Consider the following 22837-nt stretch of genomic DNA (forward strand, 5'->3'; position numbering starts at 1 on the left):
AGCACCACATCGAAATAGGCGCAGCGAGGGAACGTCTACACGCCAAAGTAGCACACATCGAAATAAGGGTGCCAGGCACAGCTGCAGACACGGTCACAGGGCGGACTCAGCAGCAAGCCGTTCCCTTAAAGGGCCCCTCCCAGACACAGTTGCACTAAACAACACAAGATCCACAGAGCCGACAACTGGTTGCAGACCCTGTGCATGCAGCATGGATCCCCAGCTGCAGCAGCAGCAGCCAGAAGCCCTGGGCTAAGGGCTGCTGCACACGGTGACCATAGAGCCCCGCAGGGGCTGGAGAGAGAGCGTCTCTTAACCCCTCAGCTGATGGCCGCCATGGCGGACCCCGCTATTTCAAAGTTGCGGGACGCGGATCGTCTACACGGTCCCTACTTCGACATTGAACGTCAAAGTAGGGCGCTATTACCATCCCCTCATGGGGTTAGCGGCTTCGACGTCTCGCCGCCTAACATTGATGTTAACATCGAAATAGCGTCCAACACGTGTAGCCGTGACGGGCGCTATTTCGAAGTTAGTGCCGCTACTCCGAAGTAGCGTGCACGTGTAGACATGGCTTAGGAGTGTGAAATTGACCCCAGTCCGGGTCCGGTTCTGGGCTCCACATTTCACACACGATGTGGCAGGCGGGGGAGAGCCCAGATCAGAGATAAGAATGAGGGTGATGGGTCTAGCACCCACGAGCTGGGAGGGATGGTGGCAAGTGTGGGGTCCGGGTGGGTGGGAGAGAGACGGCTGAGAGGGGACGTGGGAACAGCTTCAATGCCTGGAACGGTGGCACAAGGCGTGGGGAGAACATTGTTCTCCTGAACCTCTGAGGATGGGACAAAGAGCAATGGGCTTAAACTGCAGCACGGGAGGTTTAGTTGGACATAAGGAGATGCTTTCTGGTGGTGGGGGGGTCAGCACTGGAATAAATTGCCGGGGGAGGAGGTTGTCTCCGTCACTGGGGACAGTTAAGAGCAGGTTAGAGACACAGCTGTGGGTGTGAGGGGCCAGGTGAGCTGATGACCTGCCTGGAGGGCCAGGCGTGGGAGTAGAGGAATTATTGCAGTCCCGTCCCATCCCGTCCTGTGATTCCATACCAGCAAAGCTGGGCCCACGGGGTGGGAGGAGGAGCGATCCTGGGGCAGATAGGCTCAGCGGGTTGAGGGGATGGGAGAGATGGGCCCAGCAGGAGGCGGGTGGGAGGCCAGAGATGGGCCCAGCAGGAGGGGGCGGGAGGCCGGGAGAGGTGGGCCCAAGGGATTGGGGGAAAAGTTCAGTTCTGCAGAGAAACAAGGCTAGAAAAAGGCACCAATATTTATTGATTCCCAAACCTGCCCCCCTCGCTCTGCTGGGGCTGGGGCTGGGGCTGGGGCTGGGGCTGGGCCCCCTCCCCCTGCTTCGTGGGCACCCCATCCCCCTGCTCTGTGGGGGCTCTGTCCTGTGCCATGGGCGCCCCAGGCTCCTGCTCTGTGGAGCCCTCCTCCCCTTGCTCCGTGGAGGGTTCTGTCCCGCCAGCCTCCGGCTCCTCCTGGGGCTCTGGGCTGCCTGCTGTCCTCGTTCGCCTCCTGTAATACAGGCCAGCCCTGTCGCAGGGCCGGGGTCTCAGGCCAGGCTCCCCCAGCCAGCCTGTCCCCCCCCACAAGAGCCACTGCCCCATTTCCCCCCACCAGCCAGGCCCTGCCCCCAGGCCGGCTCAGAGCCTGTCTCCATTCTTATATTCCAGGGCACCTGGGTTCTGCCTCTCCCCCCACCCCTCCTCTGTGTGGTCCCCACTCACCCCACGGCAGCTCCCAGTGCCAGCCCTCCTAGCACCAGCCCCACAGCCACGTTGGCGGTGCTGCCTGGGGGGGAGAGGGGCAGGGGTTAGAGATTCATGGGTGGGGGCTACAGGTGGAAGGAGGCTGTGGGCTGGGGATTCCTGCAGGGGGTCAGGGGGGTGATTTGGGGGAGTTGGGGGGGTCTGGGGAGGGGTTTTGGGGTCATGCCGAATTTGAGACTGAGATTCCAGGATTTGTGGGATGAGGGAAGGGTTCGGGGGCTGCTGGAGGATGGATGCAGGGGTTGGACGGGGCTGTGAGTCTGGCGGGGGGGTGCTCAGATTTGGTGGCTGTGGGGTTTGCGGGTGAGGGAGGGGTTCTGCCTTGGGGGGAGATGTGCCTGGGTTCGGGGCTGGGGTTGGGGGGGGGATCCTCGGGTTTGGGGGCAGGAGGGGCTGTGGTGCTGGCGGGGGGAGGGTTGCTCGGGTTCAGGGGTGGGGAGGGGCTCTGGGGCTGGCGGGGGAGGAGTGCCCGGGTTCGGGGGCAGGGAGGGGCTCTGGGGCTGGCGGGGGAGGGGTGCCCGGGTTCAGGGGCGGGGAGGGGCTCTGGGGCTGGCCGGGGAGGAGTGCCCGGGTTCGGGGGCAGGGAGGGGCTCTGGGGCTGGCAGGGGAGGGGTGCCCGGGTTCAGGGGCAGGGAGGGGTGCCTGGGTTCAGGGGCGGGGAGGGGCTCTGGGGCTGGCCGGGGAGTGGTGCCCGGGTTCAGGGGCAGGGAGGGGTGCCCGGGTTCGGGGGTTACCTGCACAGACCCGCTGGTCCTTGCACCAAGCTTGGAGGCGTTGGCAGCTGTCACACTTGGCCAAGTCAAAGGGCTGGGGCCGGCCTGCCGGGGGGACCCTGTGAGAGCGATGCCCCCAGGAGGCTCCTGAGCCCCCTCCAGCCCCCCCCCACCTTCCCACAGCCCCTACCCAGGGCCGAGTCAGAGAGTGGGAATAGCCCAGGGAGTGGGTGGGGTCTGCAGCCACCCCACTCCTGAGAGGGAGGGAGACGGATGGACGGTCGGACGGATGGACTCACCACAGGATGTGCTGCACACTGCGGGGGGAGAGACACAGATTAGCACAGGCAGAACAGTCCCCCCCATCCAGCCCCCCCCAGCTCAGCCAGGAGCAAACCCAGGAGTCCGGGTGCCCTCTCTGCCTCCCCGCCCAGTTCTAACCACTGGGCCTCACCCCCATGCAGAGCTGCAGCGCGAGCCAGGAGGGAGGGGCACCGGCAGGGCTGGGGAGGCAGGGCTGGCTAGCTGGGGGCTGCAGGTCGGGCGGGAGGGCACTGGTGGGGTGGGCGCGGTGGTACCTTGCTGCAGGACGGCAGCCGACGCTGCCCTCAGGCGCCGGGTGAAGTTCTGCTTTTCAAGGGCCGCTTCCTTCATCAGCTGCCCTGGGTCTGCAGGACAGGGGGGGTCTTCTGAGGGAGGGGCAGAGCCAAGGGGCTCCCAGCACCAGGCTCCCCCAGCCAGGTGGGGTAACTGCCCTGGGTGTCTCTCGGCAGCAGCTGTGAAAACGACAGCAGCCTCCTGCCCACGCTCAGGCCGAACCACACGGTCTGGGTCTGCCACTGGAGGGCACCAGAACTTAGGGTGGCCTCACTCCCCACTCCCCCGGCTCCCGGGGGTGCCACAGCTCAGCTGACCTCACCCGCCTGCTGACAAAGCCTCTAGGTGTGGGAGGCCTAGAGAGGGAGCTTTGGGGCACAGGGCTGCGTGGGTGGAGGCCTGGGACTGTGAGCAAAGTCTGTTCCTGCTGGTTTGTTTGTTTTTTTTTTACATCCATTTGCAGAATAAATTCTGTTACCTGCATTCAGGCCTGTGTAGAAATGCACCACCGGGAGAAACAAAACCAAGTGCTCAGTGTACTGGGAACTGGTCAAGACCCCCCCCTCACCTGGGGTCTCCTTCCTGCTGTGCTGGGGAGCCTCAGGACATCGTCCCACCCCGCTGGCACTGGAGTTGCAAGGTGGCCGGGCAGCCCCCGACTGCAGTCCCAGGGCTGGGCTGGTCCAACCCAGGCTGCTGGGCTCAGCATGGGGGATCTGGGGCTGGGGCACTGGCCTGAGATCAGCCTGTCACTGCTGCCCTTGGGGTCCGGAGCTCAGTTCTCCAAATGCCACAAGCCACAAAATGCTGAATGTGGCTAATGGCTCAGGTCAAAGGGTCCAAATTCTGTCATCCCTTAATTACAGGAAGGGAACAGGGTCCAGTGGTTAGAGCCAGGTGGGGGGAGGGGGGACTGGGAGCCAGGACTCCTGGGTTCCCTCGCTAGCCCTGGGAGGGAAGTGGGAGCCCTGATGTGTCCAAAGCCAACTGCTCCCTGCGTGTGGGGGTGGGACCTGGTGCTCACCCTGCCGGTTGCGGGTGATGATCTGGTTGAGGTGATAGAAAAGCTTCCCGGCTTCTTGCTCCAGGCGCTCCCGCTCTGTGGCCGGACAGACGGACAGCAGTGAGACATCCTGCCCCCCCGAGCACCTCCACGCCCCTCGTCCTGCCTCAAGGGGCGCTGTGGGGCAGGGGCAGGGGAGCTCCGGCAGCGGTGGGGGTTGGCGGGAGCTGTTATGGGGAGCTGGGGAGGCCCGGGGGCGGGGCTTTCCGGGTGATGCTGTGGGGTGACATCACTGGGGGGTTCAGTGGGGTCCTAGGCGCTGCCTCTCACCCATGAACCCGACGCCGGAGTCCCCCTGCAGGAGGAGGGCGCTGAGCTCCTTCTCCATCCCTGCGCCTGCCCCGGGCTGGCCCCCCCCCAGCAGCAGCTGCACATCGTAGTGGACGTAGGGGACGCTGTCTGGCCAGCAGCGCAGGCAGGGGGCAGCGGTCGGGGCCAGCAGGGCCAGAACTAGCACCACCAGCATCACCCTGGCAACCACCATGACCTCACTTCCTGTTCTGTTTGACTCCTTCACTGGCTGCTTCTGCCTCTGACATCACTTCCTGTTCTGCCTCAGCTGCAATTTCCTGTCTTGCCATAAGGGTCTGTGCGGCCTCTGGCATCACTTCCCCTTTGCCTCACTTCTTCTTTGGCCCCTTTCTCTGCTTCTGACATCACTTCCTGCTCCTCCGCCAATGTTTCTGCTTTTGACATCACTTCCTCTTCTGCTGCTGACATCACATTACTAAGCCTGTGTGTGCCTCAGTTTCCCCCCCAAGGCATAACTGCACTTTCCTCTTCATGCTTGTTTAGCTCTCACTGCCATGCTGATGATTTTCACTACTATGGTGATTTTCACTACTCAGTTTGCTCAACAAGTGTGGAAATGAGGGATTTTAACTCTGGATTCGCTCAGGGCACCATGCCCAGAGCCTAGCCCAGCATCCATCCCAGCCGGCGGTTGATGGACACGTGAGAAATCCAACCCGTCCTCCAAACAACTCATGCGCATCTCAAGCAGCCTCGCCTGCTGCTGCCCCAGAGCCCTGGCTGAGAGCAGGGCCAAAGCGGCTCCTGGCACAAGTGGTTCCAACCCCAGGATAGTGCCAGGGAAGGAACAGCAATCCCGCATCACTTCCTGCTCTGCCTCAGTCCACCTCCAGGGCCCCTCTTCTGCTGCCAGCATCACTTCCTGGTTTGCCATCTGTTCTTCCTTAGCCCTGTTTTCTGCCTCTGACATCACTTCCTGTTCTGCCTGTGACATCACTTCCTCATTTGCCATCTATTCTTCCTCAGCCTGGGTCTCTGCCTTTGACATCACTTCCTGTTGTGCCTCCACTGCATGCCTGTTCTAGAGGCACTCCCTATTTTGACTCTCTCACCTTCTGCCTGTGACATCACTTCCTGTACCACCCTCACTCTGCCCACTACATGCCTGTTTTGGCCCCACTCTCCCTTTTGCCCTCCCAGCCTGTGACATCACGTCCTGTTCCACTGTATCCACTGTACTCCTCAGACCTGCTTTGTTTGTGACATCATTTCCTGTGCTGCCACCAAGTCCTTTTCACCCTCTCTTTGGCCTCTGACACCATTTCCTCTCCCCCAGAGAACACTCCCCCCGCCAGCTCTGTGATGTCACTGGGGCGATGAGCTCACAGCAGGGCCAGGGAGCTGTGGCTATGTCCTGCTCCGTCCTGCTCCTACTGCTGCTGTACCCCTGGGGGGCGGTCGCCTGCCTGCACTGTGACCGCCCCTTCCTGCGGCGGCTGGGGGTGCTGCTGGGGGAGGTGCTGCCCTCAGACGTGCCCAACCGGGACGCCCTCGTTCAGCGCCAGCTTCAGGCCTTGGAGCACCTCTACAGAACCAGCCTGCTGGAGAAACACCACCGGGTGCTGGGTGGGCTCCCCCTTCCTTCCCTGGGAAACCAGGGCTGGCCCAGCAGGGGGCAGTGGGTCAGGAGTGAGGGGCACCGGTGGCACTGGGCTAGCTCAAGGCTGGGCTGGGGGAGGGGGCCTGTGGGTTGGGAGTGAGGGGTGCTGGTGGGGCTGTGGAGGAGCCCAGGGCTGGGCTGGCAGGGGCTGCAGGTCGGGAGTGAGGAGCCTCCTTTGAGCCCCTGGTTTCCTGCTCAGATGTCCGTGGGGTGCTGAGGGTGAAAGCTCTGCTGACCGGCTGGCTGAGGGCTCTCAAGGACATGCCCTGGAAAGGTGAATATGGGTTGTGGGGGGCAGGGCTGGGGATCCCAGGAATCAGGGACATGGGGCAGGAGCAGGCGGTGGCCAGGAGGCGTGTGTGGGTGGGTTGGTGCTCTGTGCGCTGGCTGGCCTGGGGGGAGGGGTGCCAGGTGTGTGTGGGGCTGGCTGTGCCCCCAGCAATGTTCGTCTGCCCCCCAGGGGTTCACCTGCTGCAGCTGACGCTGGCCCAGCACCGCGACTTCCTGCGAACCCGCCTCCGGGATGCACTGGAGAGCTTTGCCGACCTGGGTAAGTGCCCGGCGATGGGGGCTGCCCCCTTCTAGCTCCTGCCCGGCAGGGCACCCATTTCCAGCCCCTGGGATACAAGCAGCGGGGGGTGGGATGTGGGTCCAGCAGCCCCGCAAGCAGGGCAGGGCCCTCTGGGTGAGGGAAGGGCAGAAGCACAGTCTGGGGGGTGCCCTATAGGTGGGGGACTCTAATGCTGGCTCTCTGTGCTTCCCCCACAGCCTGCTCTGAGGACTGCAGTGAGTGACACCCCACACCGATGCTGGCGCAGAACAGCGCCCCCTGCAGGGAATCACCCCTGCCCCGCAGCCCTCGGGCCACCCAGGCCCTCCCCTAGAGCCAGCTGGGAGCCGGCACCCCCTGGAGGGGACAGGCCCCTGCCCCGTTCCCTGCCCCCTGAGCCAGCCAGGCCCTGCCCTGTGTCTGGGTGGGAGCTGGCACCCCCAGAGGACAGGTGGGGTCTCCCTGCGGGTCCCTGACCTGGTCCCCCTGTGCCCACCCCAGCGGTGACGGAGGGCCCGGTTCTCGACTGCTGGACCTGCCTGCGGATCACAGCTCCGTGCTTTGATGGGGAGCTCTGCGGAGGTAGCTGCTGCCAGGGTCTGGGCTAGGGGTCGGGGGCAGTGGGGTGAATGGGGGGCTTTGGGGGGAGGTGGGGGGCAGTGGGAGGCTCTGGGGCGGCTGGGGGGGGTTAGGGTGCTCTGGGCTCACCCCCTCGCCCCCGTCCCCAGAGGAGGACCCACGGGATGCAGAGAGGAAGGAAATCATCCTCTATCTCTTCCTGGTGTGCCAGTCTGTGCTGCTCAGCTCGGCCGTCCTGCTGTGAGCCCCTGCCGGGACTGAGGGGCTGGGAGGGAGCCCGAGGGGGGGCCTGTCTCACTGAACCCCCAGGGGAGTGGCCCTGGTATCTCACTTCTTTCCCTCCGATTCTTCACCCCCATTCTGCCCTTGGCATTCCCACCCCATGCACCCCAGAATCTGGGCTCACCCCCAAATGAGGCAGAATGAGGGGTCCCTCCTGGCATGCCTCAGACTATGGAAGTGGGGTGACCCATATGGCACTCGGAGGGGGGATCCAAATGGCCCTCCCAGAGCCAAGGGGATAACCCGGGGGTCCTGGCCCCCAGCAGCCCCCCCCCGCCCTAACCGTGACACCCCACTCCCCTCCCAGAGCCAAGGGGATAACCCAGGGGTCCTGGCCCCCAGCTCTAACCGCTACACCCCACTGCTGTACCAGAGCTGGGCCTGCCCCAGGTCCCGTGGGGGAAGCAGGCCTGAGGCAGTGGGCAGACCCTGATGGCCATCTCTCCTCTAGGTACTGTGTGTGCTGCCGACGCCGCAGGTAGCTGGCGGACAGGGCCAGCCAGGGCAGGGGGCTGGAGATGGGGGCAGCAGGACCAGGAGCCTCACCCACCGAGGCAGGATGGGCCCCACAGCCTGGAAATAAAATGCTGGTGTATTTTGTACCTGGCCCCCTTGTAGGGAGTTGGGGGCTAGTGGTTAGAGCAGGGCCAAGAGCCAGGATGCCTTGGTTCTCGCCCAGCCCTGGGAAGGCGGCGGCGGGGCAGGATGCTACACAGTCCCTTGTGGTCTGTATTTAATTTCCAGCTGGGGTGGGGAAGGGGAACACCCCCTGGCTGGGGGCAGGGGAGGGTCTGGGACCCCGGAGTGGTGGGGGGCGGGGAGCAGAGAGCTGGAGCTGGCGCCCCCTGTCTGTGATCTGCAGCTCTGTCCTCCTTCAAGCTCTGGCTCCAGTCGCCTGCCTGCTGGGTCCCACCATGGGCAGCGGGAGGTCACAGGGTCTGCTGGTTCCTCCAGAAGGTGAAGGCCCTGTGGGAGGAGAGAGTCTCAGGGTGGGATGTGGCTGGAGACCCTCGAACTGGGGGTGCTGCTGGCCTGGGGGAGATGCTGGGGGATGCAGACAGCTCTCAGGGGGATGGGGAGATACGGCTGGCTGGGGTGGGGGCAGGAAGGGGTGCGCCCAGCTCTGGGGTGGGATGTGGGGGATGGAGGGGGGCGGGGAGGGGGATGTGCCCAGCTCTGGGGTGGGATGGGGGGTATGTGCCCAGCTCTGCGGGGGGATGTAGAGGGGGGCAGGGAGGGGGATGCACCCAGCTCTGGGGTGGGATGGGGGGTACGTGCCCAGCTCTGGGGGGGATGTGGAGGGGGGCGGGGAGGGGGATGCGCCGAGCTCTGGGGTGGGGCGCGGGGGCCTCACACTCACGCCACGCTGAGCACCAGGAAGAGCAGGGCGCCCATGCACAGCACCACAGAGACGCCGGTGCGGGCGATGGCTGGCCCGGGCGCAGGGGGCTGGTACCGCAGGGCCAGCCGGGCCTGGGAGTCCACTGTGCCGGAGAGAGAGGTTGGGAGCTGACAGGCTGAGGTCCCTTAACCCCCCGGCCCCGGCCGGCATCTGCCCCCAGCGCTGCCCTGTCACCCCAGGCCTCTTCCTGCCCCACGGCCCTGTGGAGCCCCTGTGCCCAGCCCCCCAGCCCTCTGCCCCCAGCCTCCTACCAAAGCAGTGGTGCCGCTTCAGACACGCAGCTTGGCCCTTCCTGCAGGTGCTGCAGTCCAGGACCTCGTAGTACAGCCAGCCTGAAATGTGGGAGAGTGAAACCCCTGGGCCCCTAGCCCATCCCCCCACCGCCACACCGGACCCGTCTCTGCCCCAGAGCCAGCCCAGCCGTGCCCCATTCCCTGCCCCTTGGAACCAGCCCTGCCCTGGGTTGAGTGGGAGCTGGCATCCCCTGCAGGGGGCCAGGCCCTGCCCCCTTCCCTTCCCCCTAGAGCCAGCCAGGCCCTGCATCTTTCCTGGCCCCACTGAGAGCCAGCCAGGCCCTGCCCCATTCCCCATCCCCTAGAACCAGCCAGGCCCTGCCGCAGGCTGGATCAGAAGCAGTGCCCCCAGCTGGGGGTGGTGAAGCCCCTGGCCCATTCCCTGAGCAGCAATGCAAGCCCCACTTACCGCAAGTTTGGGGGTTACATGCTGGGGAGAGAGCGAGAGAGAGCGTGGGAGCACCAGCCTGTCAGAGGTGCCCCCAAACAGGGGTGGGGGGGTTGGGGGCTGCAGAACCCCACAGACGGGGGGCAACTCCCCTGCTTCAGGGGCTGGTACCTTTGGCCTGGTGGTCCTTGAGTGCCGCTTTGAGCTCCAGGGTGGTGCTGTGCCTGTAGGCCACCAGTGCGTTCAGCAGGGCCTGGTCTGGGGCACACAGGGGAGCGCGGCACAGTGAGTCCAGCAGGGGTGCTGCCTGGGGGCTCTGGCTGTAGGGGAGCTCCCAGCTATCTCAGCCTAGCCTGTCTCACTGGTGGGGCACGGGGGATGCCAGGCACAAGGCTGTGGGGCATGGGGCTGTGGGTCTCGGGGGGGCAGGGCTGTGAGGTGCTGTGGGTCTTGGGGCTGTGGGGGCACTGTGGGGTGTGGGGCTGTGAGGGGCCATGGGGTGTTGGACTGTGGGGCATGGCGCTGTGGGTCTTGGGGGGCAGGGCTGCAAGGTGCTGTGGGGGCACTGTGGGGTGCTGGGCTGTGGGGGCTCTGTGGGGTTCAGGGCGTGGGGCTGTGGGGTGTTGTGCTGTGGGGGACTGTGGGACATGGGGCTGTGGGTCTCGGGGGGCAGGGCTGCGAGGTGCTGTGGGGGCACTGTGGGGTGCAGGGTGTGGGGTTGTAGGGTGCTGGGCTGTGGGGGATCTGTGGGGTGCAGGGCACAGGGCTGTCCGTCACCTGTCAGGGAGCTTCGCTCCAGGCCAGCTGCCGTCAGCCGCACACGGTGGATCAGGGCATTGATGCTGTTCAAAGCTGGCGGGGAGGGCGAGAAAACATCTGAACCCGTCGACTGGGGAGCCCCCGCCCCACCCTGCTTCCTGCAGCAGAGCGCCCCCTGCTGGGCCCCTGTCGCACTCCCTACAGCCCAGCGCCCCTAGTGCCAGGGTGGTACCAGCCCTACCTGCCAGGATGGGGGCATTGTGGGTGCAGAGGGGACAGGGGCACGTTTGTGGCGCTGCTGCTGGAGCAAACCTCACTCCTTTGGCCCTAGGGCCCCCCTTGCGGATGCAGCATCCTCCCACGAGCGGTGCTCCCCGTTGGCCCCTGAGCCGTGCCCACTGGGTACTACTGGCCCTGCCACCCTGGGCCGAGCCCCGTACCAGCCATGCCAGCAAACTGGCTGGCAGCATAGTGGCGGAAGAACCCGCCCTCCATGCCCCGCAGCAGGGCCTGAGTCCGCGCCTGCAGCCGGCTGTCGCGGATCTGCCGGGGCACCAGGCCGGTGCGGAGTGACTCCAGGGTGCTGCGGATCTGCCGGTCACACTGCAGGCAGGCCCTGGCGCCTGCCACCAGCCAGACCCCCAGCACAAAGGGTGCCAGGAGCACCATGGCGTAGCCCAGTGTGACGAGTTCTGGCCGTTCTCAGCCCAGCGGGTGTCAGAATCCTCAGGGCCAGGGTGACATCACAATGCAGCTGGGGCTTGTGGGTATGGGGCAGGCAGAGGGGGTTGTGGGTACAGCATGGATGACGGGCTAGTGGATTGTGCTTATCACCTGTTGTGCCGTGGCCGGGGGCTGACACTCAGCCTAGGGGGCAGTTGTGTGGGGAACGTGCCCCCCCCCATCCCTCTCCAATGACCTCCAGGGGGTGTGGCACTGTGGGGGATGCAGCCCTCCCAACTCTCTGCTGTGACCACTAGGTGGCGCTGTGCTGGGGGTAATGCTGCCCCCTGGGGGTGATGTGGGCAGTGCACTGGCTGCCGCGTCTGAGTGGGAGCGCTGCAAGTTCAGGGCCTGTTAGGGGGCTGAGTGAGAACGGTGGCTGGTGAGTTAGGTAAGGGGGAGGAGGAGGGTTGTGGGGGGTGCTGGTTGCTGGGAGAGGATGGTTGCAGGGGAGCTGGATAATTGCAGGGGAGCTGGCTGGGGGGAGGAGGAGGATTGCGGAGGAGCTGGCTCGGGGGGAGGGCTGTGGGGGTGCTGGCTGGCGGGGAGGTAGATGGTCAGAAGCTCCCTGCCACAGGAGGTGGGAACTAGCTAGGAGGAGGGCCAGAGGCACAAGTCTGCCCTGCCAAGCAGCCCTGGGACCTTAGACAGAAAATTTACAGGGCAGTGGGGTGAGACCCAGGCTGCCCTCATTCCAGTCCCACCTCTGGGGTCAAGCAAGTCCCATGTCTCAGTTTCCCCCCCACCCCCACAATTTGTTCAGAGGCTACCTGACTATAGAGTCACCAGGATTGGGGCCCCACCAGGCCGGGCACCACCCAGAGACAGAGTCAGCGGAATCGGGGCACCGTCAGGCCGGGTGCTGCCCAGACACAGAGACACAGGATCGGGGCCTTGTTGCACACCCAACTGATACTCCCTGCCCCAGCAATTGCCCAGGCCAACCAGATGAAGGCTGGAGGGCAAAGAATAAAGCATCCCCTGCTTTTCCCTGCCCCTGGCCGCAGGGCACCGCCTCTGGTAGCACAGCCAGCCCCCAGCTCAATGGAGGCTAACCCAGACCAAACAGCTGCCTTCCCACTGCAGGTTAGCAGCGGGCTGAGGACTGAGTGTGGGCGACAGGAGGGGGGCTGTGTGGGACTGGCACAGGGTGGCCGGACAGGGGGGGCTGCCAGAGCGGCCTCTCCTGCTGGCTCAGTGCCCAGGCTTGCTGCTTGGCTCGGGCAGAGATCAGCAGCTGGTGCTGTGTCATTGCAGGCAGGTCCTGTGTCTGATGCAGCTCGCACCACAAGAGGTCAGGGCAAGCTAAGGCCGCCCAGCTGGGTAGGGGGCTGCAGGGGCTCTGCCACAGGGGAGTCAGGCAGAGAGAGGGGCCCTCCCAGCAGTCACTCGCTTGGGACCTCTGCAGGGCTGGGCCCAGGCAGAGTGGCTGAGTTTGGGTCTTGTGCCCGGTTCTGGGGAGAGAGTGGGGTGCAGTGGTTAGAGGGGGGTGAAGGGGGCTGGAAGCCAGGACTCCTGGGCTGTCTCCCCACCTCCAGGAGGGGCGTGTGGGCTAGTGGTTAGAGCAGGGGACTGACCCAGGAGGGGAGTGGGGGTCTAGTATTTAGATTGCTGGGGCGGGGGGGTGGGGATAGAGCCTGGAAGCCAGGACGCCTGGGTTCTCTCCCTGGCTCCGTAAGGGCAGTGGGGGCCAGTGGTTAGAGCGGGGGGGAGGTGGGGTAGGACGCCTGGGTTTGGTGCCTGCGGCGGGAGGGGGCGTTTTCCTGGTCCGGTTCCTATGTGTCCCCCAGCTCTGGGCCCCAGACAATGGGCCCCATTGATCCTTCCATCCCTCCCCTCTCCCCCTCCCAGCTTCGCACAATGCGCCTCATTCAGTCGCCACTCGCCCCGCCCTCAGACTTTTCCCTTTCTCCCGATTGGGCCCACACCCCGTCATTTACCCTCACCTCCCACCCAGCCTGAAGGGGGCGTGGCCAGACTCCTCCCCCACTTCAAGCTATTCCAGGGCAGCCGCGGAGCCCCCCCTCCCGCCATTGGTTGGCTGCCGTTCGAGTGGGCGGAGCCAGCGCGCCGGGACACCTCCCCCAGCCCGGGACCGCTCAGTAGCTCCTGGGCCGCTGGATCGGCAGCACCTGGGCCGATGCGGGGGGGCGGGGGGGGACCTGGTTGTGTCCCCTCCCCCACTCTCCTTGGGGCGCCGGCTGGCAGGCGGGGGCGGGGGGGGGCCCTGGATGCTACCAACAAGCACGCCTCTAATTGCATACATTTACATACATTTGCATAAGCGCCCGGCTGCCTCTCCGGGCCAGTGAGCACGGCTCGGCCTTGTCAGTTGCCCGTGAGACCTGCGCGGGGCTCCCCGGCTCCGGCCCGCTCAGGTAACCGGGGCCGGGCCCAACCCGGGCCCCTGATCCGCAGCGGGGCGGGGGGAGACGGCCCGGGGCTGCCCAGAATCTGCAGCCAGGCGCCACCTTGGGGATCCCGTTCTCAGGCCGGAGGGGTCCCGCCCTGGGGCGCCCTTCGCTGCTCCCGGGGGTCGTGTTATCCCTAGCAGAGCGGGTTGGGGGCGGGGGTCCGGCCTGGGACACAGCATGCAGCCTTGGGGTGTCCATGGGGCCAGCCATGGGGGCCCATTACCCCAGCGGCGGGGCTGTTATTCGGCCCTGGGGTCCTATTGTCCATAGTGGGGTGCCCCATCTTGCGGGCAGTGGGGTTTGTGGTTGGCAGCAGGGGGCAGGCCCTGGGGGTTCCAGTATCCATAGCAGGGGGTCCCGTTACCCCCACCCGGGGCCTGACCTGCAGCGGGGAGTCCCCTTGTCTGACCCCGGCCCCAGCCTGGGCTGAGGCCGAGTGGAGGGCTCCAGGCAGGGCTGTGAACTGATTCCTTGTCCCGGGCTCTCCAGCAGGGCTGGGCCACAGTGCCTGGGATCTGGAGACACTCGGCTGGCAGGGACCCGGCTGGGCCAGCGTTTCCCATGTTGGGCCCCGATGCCAGGGGGGTGGGTGTTCCCAGCTGGACCCAGAGGCCTGGGCCAACTCCTTGGTGCTGCACTCTGGGTGCACAGAGGCGTGGTTGAGCCGGGGTCCCGGCTGGGACAAAGACATCTGTACTGACCACAAAGTCCGTAGAAGCCATGTCTGGGGCACAGCAGCTCTGGGCCTCGATGCCAACCGGTGATGCCCCCCCTGCCTGCTGCTGCAGCTGGCATGATGCCTGGCATTGTTGTGCTGGGCCCGCGGCCCCAGGGAGGGCAGGCGTCTCAGGGCGCCGGGTCGCGCTAGGCCCACATAGCGGCTGGTGCTCGGAGCTGTACGTGCCAGACCTGGTGGCATTGGAGAGCTGCATTGCTCTGTGTACCTGGCTCTGCTGCATCTCACTGGCCCAGCCCGGCCGAGCGCGGGGGCAGTTCCAGGGGGAGAACAGGACTCCCAGGAGTTCAGCTGCTGGAATAAACCCCACAGTACCTGGCCCAGTGCAATGGGGCCAGAAGTCTCGGTTTTGCCGGCTGTTCTCCCGAGACAGGCCCCTGCCCGCCAGCAGACCACTGCAGCCTCTCAGATTGCACCCTTGGCACCCGGTCAGGCCAGCCAAGCGTCCTGGGTCCTCACCCCCACGTGGTGCCCCTGCCTGGTGGAAAGGGACGAGGGCAGAGCCGGGTGGGGAGGGGAGCTCGCAGGGTCACAGCTCAGGGAGGGAGGGGGCCTGTAGCCGGTGCGCCTGGACAGGCCGGCTGCATTTAGATCCCCTGCGGAGAATCCGGGCTGGCTCCCTTTGCACCGAAAATAGGCGGCCGGCCCTTGTGTTCTTGGCAGGAGCCCTGAGCCCCACGGGAGGCCGCCCAGCCAATAAGCTGGGGCATGGGGAGATGGACAGGCCTGGAGTGCCCCCCCACACCCGGCTTCCTGGCTCTTCTGCCTCGCCAGTGACAGTGCAAGGTAGGGGGGGAGGCCGCCGGGCATTCTGGGATGGGGCCTTTCATTAGAGGACTTTGATCTTTCGGATTCTTGGGGGGCAGGGAACGGGCTGTGGGGAGGTCTCCCTCCCAGCTGGGTGCATGGCTATAACCACTAGGTACCACTCCCTCCCCGGGGCTGGGGAGAGGACCCAGGCGTCCTGGATCACAGCCCCTGCTTTAACCACTAGACCCCATTCCCCTCTGCAGGCTGGGCACCTCCATCAACCCTGCCAGGCAAGAAGTGGCCCCGGTAGCAGGAGACTGAGGGCAGGCTAGACCCATCTACCCTGGCCCCTGGCTCCTTTGGCAGACTGGTGCCCGCTGAGCTGCGTGGGTGGAACCCTTGGCCAGACGCTGCATGGGGGGCCGGGGGACTGCCTGGCTTGGGCTCTCTGAGGCGTTCCTGGCATTCCACAGCACAGACCACAATTATGCTGAGTGCAGCCCCTCCTCCCCCATGTGCTGAGCCTGGCTCCCAGCCCTGACCCTGGCCAGAGCCAGCGAGAGAACCCAGGCGTCCTGGCTCCCAACCCCCCTCTCTAACCACTAGCCCCCACTGCCCTCCCAGAGCTGGAGAGAGAACCCAGGGATCCTGGCTCCCAATCTCCCTGCTCTAACCACTAGCCCCCACTGCCCTCCCAGAGCTGGGGAGCGATAGAACCACTCATGATGGCCAAATCTTGCGTGTGTGTTTGCTAGGGACAGGGTCAGCGCCCCCTGCTGACCCATGTCCAGGGTAGGCCAGGGGTGGGGCCATGTGTGGCTCCTCCCTGTGCTGGCCTGGCCAGGCCCAGCTTGGCCCACGTCCCGCTTGGCAGCAGCGCCGGAACCAGAAGTTCCCTGGGTCGGCTGTGGCATGCTGCTGGCTGGGCACAGCTGCAGGGAGAGTGGGGCAGGGCCAGCGGGTGGCTGGACCCCAGCCCATCCCTGGCTCTCACCCCAGCTCTGCAGGGGAGTGTGGAGTGGTGGTTAGAGCAGGGAGCCAGGACCCTGGGCTCCTGCCCTGGCTCTGAGGGGAATGCTGAGTAGTGGTTAATGTGTGTGTGTGTGTGCGCATGAGCGAGTGACTCCTGGGCTGGCTGTGGGAGGGGGTGGGGTGTAGTGGTTAGAGCTGGGGCTGAGGGGAGCGAGCCAGGACTCCTGGCTTCTCTCCCCAGGCAGGGGCGGATGTGGTTGGAGTAGGAGACTGGAATTTGCACCCTGCCCTGCTGAGCTGCCAGATCCACCTGCCTTGGGCCCCGGCCAAAGGGTGGAGGATTCGCACCTGCTGCTTCGCTCCTTGTTAGGGAATGAGCAGAGCTGAGCTGGGCTGAGCCCTGCCCAGCGTGGGGGTGTGATGACACCAGCCCGGAGACAAGTCCTGGGTGGGGCCAGGCAGCCCTGCCGGTGCCCCTCACTCCTGACCTGCAGCGCCTAGCGCCCTGCCCTGCCGGTGCCCCTCACTCCTGATTTGCAGCCCCCTGCTAGCCTGGCCCTGGCTCCCCCCATAGCTGCTCTTCTAACTTCTGGTGGTGATGGGCCCTGAATCACAGCCCAGTGTGTTCAGGACTCACACTCGGGGCCAGGACTCCTGGGTTCTCTCCCTGCTCAGGGAGGGAGGCGGGGCAGAGCAGGGGCGGGGCTGGCACATTCCCCTCCCCAGCGCCAGGAGCTGCTGCGTGCCAGCCGGTGGGGTTGGCAGTTGCCTCCTGTCTCCTCCCTGCCTGGGTGAGGCACCTGGTAGCTCTGCCGGAGGAGCCGGGACTGAACCCTGCACTCGCTGGCGCAGGTGAAGGGTGACTGGGGGGCGTGTGTTGGAGTGACGGGGGGGGGCAGCATCAGATCCCTGTTCCTGGGGGAGCGGCAGCTGGGGTGAGCCCCCCCTTGGGGTTTCCCGCATTGGAGGCAGGTCCCTTCCCCCCCACGCACACGTACCCAGCGAGCAAAACACCTGCAGGCCCGGCGCAGGCTGGGGCTTGCCCTGCTGGGGAGGGGGCAGGATTCCCGCAGTCCTGAGAGCAGGAAATGCAGATTTCCCTCCCCCGCCGCCCTGGCCAACCCTGCTGTCCTCAGGGGAGCAAGTGAGGGACTGGAAAGCAGCAGAGCTGGGCCAGAACCCAGGAGTCCTGCCTTCCCCCTGCCCCCCTCCCAGCCCTGCCTGTGTCCCTCCTCCCCACCCGCAGCCCCCCCCAGCCCAGCCCTGGGCTCCCCCCTCCCAGCCCTGCCGGTGTCCCTCACTCCCCACCCACAGCCTCCACCAGCCCAGCCCTGGGCTCCCCATATTCAAGCTCAATAACAACCCAGCAGACTCAGCCGCAGCTGTCCCAGGAGACCCTACAATAACAAACCCTGTGTCCGGGGCCCCAGAATCTCAAGCGTGACCAGCCATGCGCCCCCCTCTCCCCAGTAATGCTTGCTTCGGGGCAGGTCACATGGGGACATAACCTGGGGGGGGGGATTTCCTTATCCCCAGGGGGCTCTCCCCTCTGTGACCCAAGTGCTGGGCTAGGGCCAGTGGAGAGTGCAGGGGTGGGAGGGGACCTCCCCCTCCCTGGCTGGCTGCTGGAATGGTCTGTGGGAGGGACCAGGGGAGTCAGGGGGTCTGGTGGCCGTGGGGCTGCACTGGGGCTGGTGGATGCTGTGAGTTGGCTGGTCCCAGCCCCCCCACCCCACCGCAGCCCGACCTTAGGCCTTTAAATACATGGTGGGCTGCAGGTCGAGAGCGGGGGCACTGGCAGAGCTGTGTGTTCAGACTCTCCAGCTCATGCAGGCTGGTTTGTTATTTTAGGGTCTCCCTGTGGTGGCAGAGTCTCGTTCGCTCCAGTCAGGTCACTTTGTAGCTTCTTGAGCTCGTTTGTTATGGTAGGGTCTCCTTGCGGGGCCTGGACGGGTTTGTTATGGTAGGGTCTCCTTGCGGGGCTTAGGCGGGTTTGTTATGGTAGGGTCTCCTTGCGGGGCCTGGACGGGTTTGTTATGGTAGGGTTTCCTTGCGGGGCTTAGGTGGGTTTGTTATGGTAGGGTCTCCTTGCGGGGCTTAGGCGGGTTTGTTATGGTAGGGTCTCCTTGCGGGGCCTGGGCTGGGTGTGTTTTGCTTTATTATTGTTGGTGCTTCCTACTGCTTTGTCTTATTGGTGGGTCTCAAAGGGGATGTGGCCTGGTACATTCCTGGCAGGTCTGTCGTGGTTGGTTTATTATCGTAGGGTCTCACAGAGCTGGTGTTGGGTAATGTCTTATCAAAGAGTATCTTGGGGACAGCATGTTATTGTGGGGTCTGTCGGGGCTGGCGCGTTGCCACCGGGTCTATCGAGGCCGGCGTGTTGCCGGTGGGTCTCTTGGGGCCAACGCGTTGCTGTCGGGTCTCTCGGTGCCGGCACGTTACGGTTGGGTCTCTCGGTGCCGACGTGTTGCTGGTGGGTCTCTCGGTGCCGACGCATTGCCGTCAGGTTTCTCGGTGCTGGCGCATTGCTGGTGGTTCTCTTGGTGCCAGTGTGTTACGGTTGGGTCTCTCGGTGCTGGCGCGTTGCCGGTGGGTCTCTTGGTGCCGGCGCGTTACAGTTGAGTCTCTCGGTGTCGACGCGTTGCTGTCGGGTTTCTCAGTGCCAGTGTGTTGCCGGTGGGTCTCTCGGTGCTGGCGCGTTGCTGGTGGGTCTCTCAGGGCTGGCGCATTGCCGTCGAGTCTCTCGGTGCCGGCACGTTGCTAGTGGGTCTCTCGGTGCTGGCTCGTTGCCGGTGGGTCTCTCCACACTGACCCTGCCCCCTCCCCAGGCCCAGCCATGGCGGTGCGGGCGGCTTCGCGGGACGGGGTGACGGCGGCGGAGCGCTACCTCTTCGTGGACCAGGCGGCAGTGGGGAACCCGGCCACGCAGGCGGACTGGACGGCCAAGCGGCTGGTGTGGGTGCCCTCGGAGCGCCATGGCTTCGAGGCGGCCGCCCTGCGGGAGGAGCGGCCGGACGAGGTGCTGGTGGAGCTGGCCGAGAACGGGCGGCAGGTGCTGGTGCCGAAGCACGAGGTGCAGAAGATGAACCCCCCCAAGTTCACCAAGGTGGAGGACATGGCTGAGCTGACCTGCCTCAATGAGGCCTCTGTGTTGCACAACCTCAAGGACCGCTACTACTCTGGCCTCATCTACGTGAGTGCGGGAGCCCAGCGTCCCCTCCCCTGACTGAGCTGGGACAGGACCCAGGAGCCCTGCCCCCCACCCCCTGCTCTAACCACTAGTCCAAACTCCTTCCCAGAGCTGGGAGAGAACCCAGGAGTCCGGGCTCCCTGCCCCTCCCCCTTGCTTTAACTGCCTGCCAGAGCTCGGGGGAGAACCCTGGAGTTGTGGCTCTGCCCTGCTCCAGCTGCCGCGGAGAGAAACCGAAAGTCCTGGTCACTCCCCCGCCTGTACTTTAACCTCTAGGCATCGCTCCCCTCCTAGAGCCGGGGAGAGAACCCAGGAGTCCTGGTTCCCAGCCCCTGCGCCGATCGGCTCTATCCACTAGGAAACACTTCCAAGAGCTGGCAGAGAACCCCGGGGTCTGGGCTCACCCTGCTCCAACCACTAGCTATATTGCCCCCCAGAATCACAGAGAGAACCCCAAAGTCCTTTTCACCCCTCGCTCTAGCCCCGAGGCCTCACTGCCCTCCTAGAGCCAGGGGGAGAACCCAGGAGTCCTGGCACCCAGCCACCTGCTCTAAGCATTGGACAACCCCCCCAACTAAGGATTCCCGATACAGACACCCCCCACCTTCCCTGTGTCCCGGTGTCCGTGGCAGGGCTGGGCCCTGACATCGCTGGGACGGCCCCGGCCCAGCCTGGCCTGTCCCAGCAGGTGCAGGGCTGGGCGCCCTGGGAGCCGCGTCCCTGGGGTGGGGGAGGCTGGGAGTTGCTCGTACTTTGCCCCAGGCTCTGGGCAGGGCAGGTGGGGCTGGGGCAAAGGATGAGACAGGTGGATTCCACGGGCCTGGCTCATGGCGGGGGCCGGGATCCGTTAGGGTCAGCCCTGCCCTTGGGAGCCTTGGGCCCAGCGCTGGCCCTGTGCCATGGCAGGAGATAGGGGCTGGGCTGTGGGGTGGGGGAACCAGTGGTGGGGGCTGTAGTGCAGGCTGGGGGGGGCTGGGGGTGCAGCAGGGGGCCTGGGCTATAGTGTTGGGGGCCTGGCGGGGGAGGGCTGTCCCCATCCTGATGCCCCCTGATTGGCTGTGCCCCATGTGGGGGGGGCCCAGGTCTCAGTGCGGGGGAGGGGTGCAGCTCCCATTGTCCCGGGGGAGGGGGCAGATGCCCCCAGTGGGGCTGTGCGCGGGGGCGCTGATGGCATTGGAAAATACAGCAGCTGGGGGTGGGGAGGCTGGTTTGGGCCCCTTCCCCACCCCCGCTGGTTGAGGGGGAGGTTGCCATGGTACCTGGGCCAGGCCTAGGACAGGCCTGACCTGTTTGGCGGGTGCAAGTCTGGCCAAGGGGGGCAGGGCTGGTGCCAGGAGCGACGCCCCCCCCCCCCGAGGTGTCTCCCAACTTCTTGGCCCTAACCTGCCCCCGACAGCCCCCTGCCCCTCCCCCCGGCCTGTCACCCTTCCACGCTCAGGACATGCCTGTCCCTGCTTAGCATGGGGGGGGGCTCTGCAGTGTCACCTGGGCCTTCCCCAGCCTTAGTCCAGTGCTTCCTGCCCCCCCGTGGAGATTTGGGGCTGTGTCCAGAGCTGGGCACGGCTCCCTCCCTTGCGGAACCCAGGCGTCCTGGCTCCCGCCCCTCCCCCAACCACTAACTCCCACGCCCCTTCCAGAGCTGGGGAGAGGACCCAGGCGTCCTGGCTCCCAGCCCCCGCCCCGCTGTGGCCCCTGCACCCTGTTCCCTTTTTCCGGCCAGGAGCGGACCCAGGCATCCTGGATTTCCAGCTCTAACCCCTAGCCCCCACTCCGTTCCCAGCCCCTCCCCCGTTGACTCCCCTCTCTCTGCCCCGCAGACGTACTCAGGGCTGTTCTGTGTGGTCATCAACCCCTACAAAAACCTGCCCATCTACACCGAGCAGATCATCGAGATGTACCGGGGCAAGAAACGGCACGAGATGCCGCCCCACATCTACGCCATCTCCGAGGCCGCCTACCGCAGCATGCTGCAAGGTGCGTGTGTGTGTGTGCGGGAGTGTGTGAGCCCCAGCTGGGGGCTGGGCCCTGCTTTGTGTGTGTGTGCGTGTGCGTGTGTGCGTGCGTGCGTGTCGGCCCCTGCTGGGGCCCTGCTGTGTGTATGTGAGTGTGTGTGTGTGTGTGTGTGTGTGTGTGTGTGTGTGGGCCCCTGCCGGGCATGGGGCCCTGCTGCGTGTCCCCCAGCCAGGGGAGGGGAAGTGGGGGGCGGGGGCACCAAGGGCAGGGTTCACAGCCAGCGGGTGGCTCTGCCTGCCCCATGGTCGGGAGGGGGCTGGGGGCGGCGGCTGCGGCTGCGGCATGGTGTGCGCAGCACCACACTCACCCTGTGTCTCTTCCACCAGACCGAGAGGATCAGTCCATCCTGTGCACGTAAGTGTCCTGCGCTGCCGGGGGCATCTGCGAGCGCGCACAGCAGGGGGTGAGAGACGCAGCGCGTGGTGCTGCCCCTGCTTTGTGTGTGCATGTGTGTGTTTGTGTGCGCGTGCGTGCGCATGTATGTTTGTGTGTGGGTGTGCTTGTGTATGTGTGTGTGCATATGTTTGTGTGCACACACTTGCATTTGTGTATGTGTGCGTGTGCATGTGTTAGTGTATGTGTGTGCGTTTGTGTTTGTGTATGTGTGTGCGTATGTGTGTGGGTGCATTTGTGTATGTTTGTGTGTTTGTGTATGTGTGTGTGCATGCTCAGGGGTGCCCCCTGCCGGTGCCGTGGGTGCGCCCAGCGCTCTGCATGTGTCCTGCCCCACGTGGCTGCCGGGGGCAGCTGGGGCCCCTCACCGCAGCCCTGGTGCCGTTGCAGGGGCGAGTCTGGTGCCGGGAAGACGGAGAACACCAAGAAGGTGATCCAGTACCTGGCCCATGTGGCCTCCTCCCACAAGGCTCGCAAGGAGCAGAGCACCCCGGTGAGAGTGCAGCCGGGCTGGCGCTGGGCACCCACGGGTGCTGGGGCGGATGACCCTGGGGGGGGCAGGCACGTACTTCTAGCCCTTAGCTCCTGTCTGAGTTTGGACGCTCACCTGGGCAGCTGTGGGTCCCTCCCCTGAGTGCCCATAGAATCCCACTTCTCCCTACAACCCCGTTTTCTGCCCCGGGCCCTGCCAAACCCCGCCCCCCGATGTGCTGTGCCCTGCGTGTTACCCCAGCGTCCCTGGCCCAATGGGTAGGTGGGTCTGGGGCCGTTGCGAGAGGCATAGCGGTACCCAGTGTTGGGTGTGGGTGGGAGTCAAGACACTTGGGTTCCATGCTCCAGGGGTTGGGTCCCAGCATTGGGAGAGGCGTCCCCAAATACCCAGCTCCTGTGCCTCACCCTAGAGGTGCCATGCCTCAGAACCGAGGGAGGGATCCCTACGTACCCCAACCTGTAAGGACTGTGTCCCAGTGCTGGAGAATGGTCCCTGTACACCCAGCCCCTGCACCCTAGAGGTGTCTGTGTTCGGACTCATGGTTGCACCGTGTTGTTGGTGGGTGCGCTGGGATACCTCCACCCCCCAGCGATAACTGCCTCTCTCCTGTGTCTTGCTGCCCCCAGCTGGAGTCTCCGAACCAGGCCAGGCACCCGGCAAGTGGATGCGTCGGGTCTCACCCGCCTGCTTGCCTGTGCTCACCCCTGCCCTTTGATTGGCTGCCCATAGCCCCGCCCCCTTGGGGGTGCTTCATTGAATTGCCTTTTTGCTTCTTTGGCTGGAGCTTTTG

The 22837-nt window shown here is 65.3% G+C and overlaps 3 protein-coding genes across 8 annotated transcripts in view; 2 read left to right on the forward strand and 1 right to left on the reverse strand.

The window, feature by feature from the left end:
* Window positions 1-5720: 5720 nt before the first annotated feature.
* On the forward strand, window positions 5721-8111 carry IZUMO3 (IZUMO family member 3). Its single transcript, XM_075017903.1, has 7 exons — window positions 5721-6076; window positions 6310-6384; window positions 6571-6660; window positions 6879-6896; window positions 7162-7242; window positions 7389-7479; window positions 7973-8111. The coding sequence occupies exons 1-7, from the start codon at window positions 5827-5829 to the stop codon at window positions 8001-8003; spliced, it is 636 nt and encodes a 211-aa protein (XP_074874004.1). The 5' UTR covers window positions 5721-5826; the 3' UTR covers window positions 8004-8111.
* A 339-nt stretch (window positions 8112-8450) lies between these two features.
* On the reverse strand, window positions 8451-11032 carry IZUMO2 (IZUMO family member 2). The gene is made up of 7 exons (XM_075017904.1): window positions 10804-11032; window positions 10382-10456; window positions 9776-9862; window positions 9626-9646; window positions 9175-9255; window positions 8882-9005; window positions 8451-8487 (listed from the first exon to the last, which is right to left on the reverse strand). Exons 1-7 carry the CDS (start codon window positions 11030-11032, stop codon window positions 8451-8453), a joined length of 654 nt encoding a protein of 217 aa, XP_074874005.1.
* Window positions 11033-13305: 2273 nt separating this feature from the next.
* The window catches only part of LOC142025196 (myosin-10-like), a 41656-nt gene continuing 32124 nt past the window's right edge, over window positions 13306-22837 (forward strand). For 4 of the 6 annotated variants that reach the window (XM_075017759.1, XM_075017761.1, XM_075017763.1 and 1 more), the window contains exons 1-7: window positions 13306-13464; window positions 14900-15022; window positions 18787-19151; window positions 20966-21122; window positions 21488-21515; window positions 21945-22047; window positions 22674-22703. In XM_075017759.1, coding sequence (XP_074873860.1) covers window positions 14953-15022; window positions 18787-19151; window positions 20966-21122; window positions 21488-21515; window positions 21945-22047; window positions 22674-22703 — 753 coding nt within the window. In that variant the 5' untranslated portion in view covers window positions 13306-13464; window positions 14900-14952. The remainder of the gene's footprint in view (window positions 13465-14899; window positions 15023-18786; window positions 19152-20965; window positions 21123-21487; window positions 21516-21944; window positions 22048-22673; window positions 22704-22837) is intronic. The other 2 variants (XM_075017760.1, XM_075017764.1) reach the window with 2 other exon arrangements.

The sequence above is a fragment of the Carettochelys insculpta genome, chromosome 22 (genome assembly GCF_033958435.1).
Source record: "Carettochelys insculpta isolate YL-2023 chromosome 22, ASM3395843v1, whole genome shotgun sequence".
Taxonomy (NCBI): domain Eukaryota; kingdom Metazoa; phylum Chordata; order Testudines; family Carettochelyidae; genus Carettochelys; species Carettochelys insculpta.

What these genes read in the sequence shown, in the direction of transcription:
- IZUMO2 (XM_075017904.1), bottom strand. Translation starts at nt 11,032, where the DNA reads ATGGTGCTCCTGGCACCCTTTGTGCTGGGGGTCTGGCTGGTGGCAGGC. An exon ending in CCAGTTTGCTGGCATGGCTG is followed by an intron (nt 10,457 to 10,803) that starts GTACGGGGCTCG and finishes CCTCCCCGCCAG; the next exon opens with CTTTGAACAGCATCAATGCC. An exon ending in TTCCTGGTGCTCAGCGTGGC is followed by an intron (nt 8,488 to 8,881) that starts GTGAGTGTGAGG and finishes CTCCTCCCACAG; the next exon opens with GGCCTTCACCTTCTGGAGGA.
- IZUMO3 (XM_075017903.1), top strand. Translation starts at nt 5,827, where the DNA reads ATGAGCTCACAGCAGGGCCAGGGAGCTGTGGCTATGTCCTGCTCCGTC. An exon ending in CAAGGACATGCCCTGGAAAG is followed by an intron (nt 6,385 to 6,570) that starts GTGAATATGGGT and finishes TCTGCCCCCCAG; the next exon opens with GGGTTCACCTGCTGCAGCTG. An exon ending in CTCAGCTCGGCCGTCCTGCT is followed by an intron (nt 7,480 to 7,972) that starts GTGAGCCCCTGC and finishes TCTCTCCTCTAG; the next exon opens with GTACTGTGTGTGCTGCCGAC.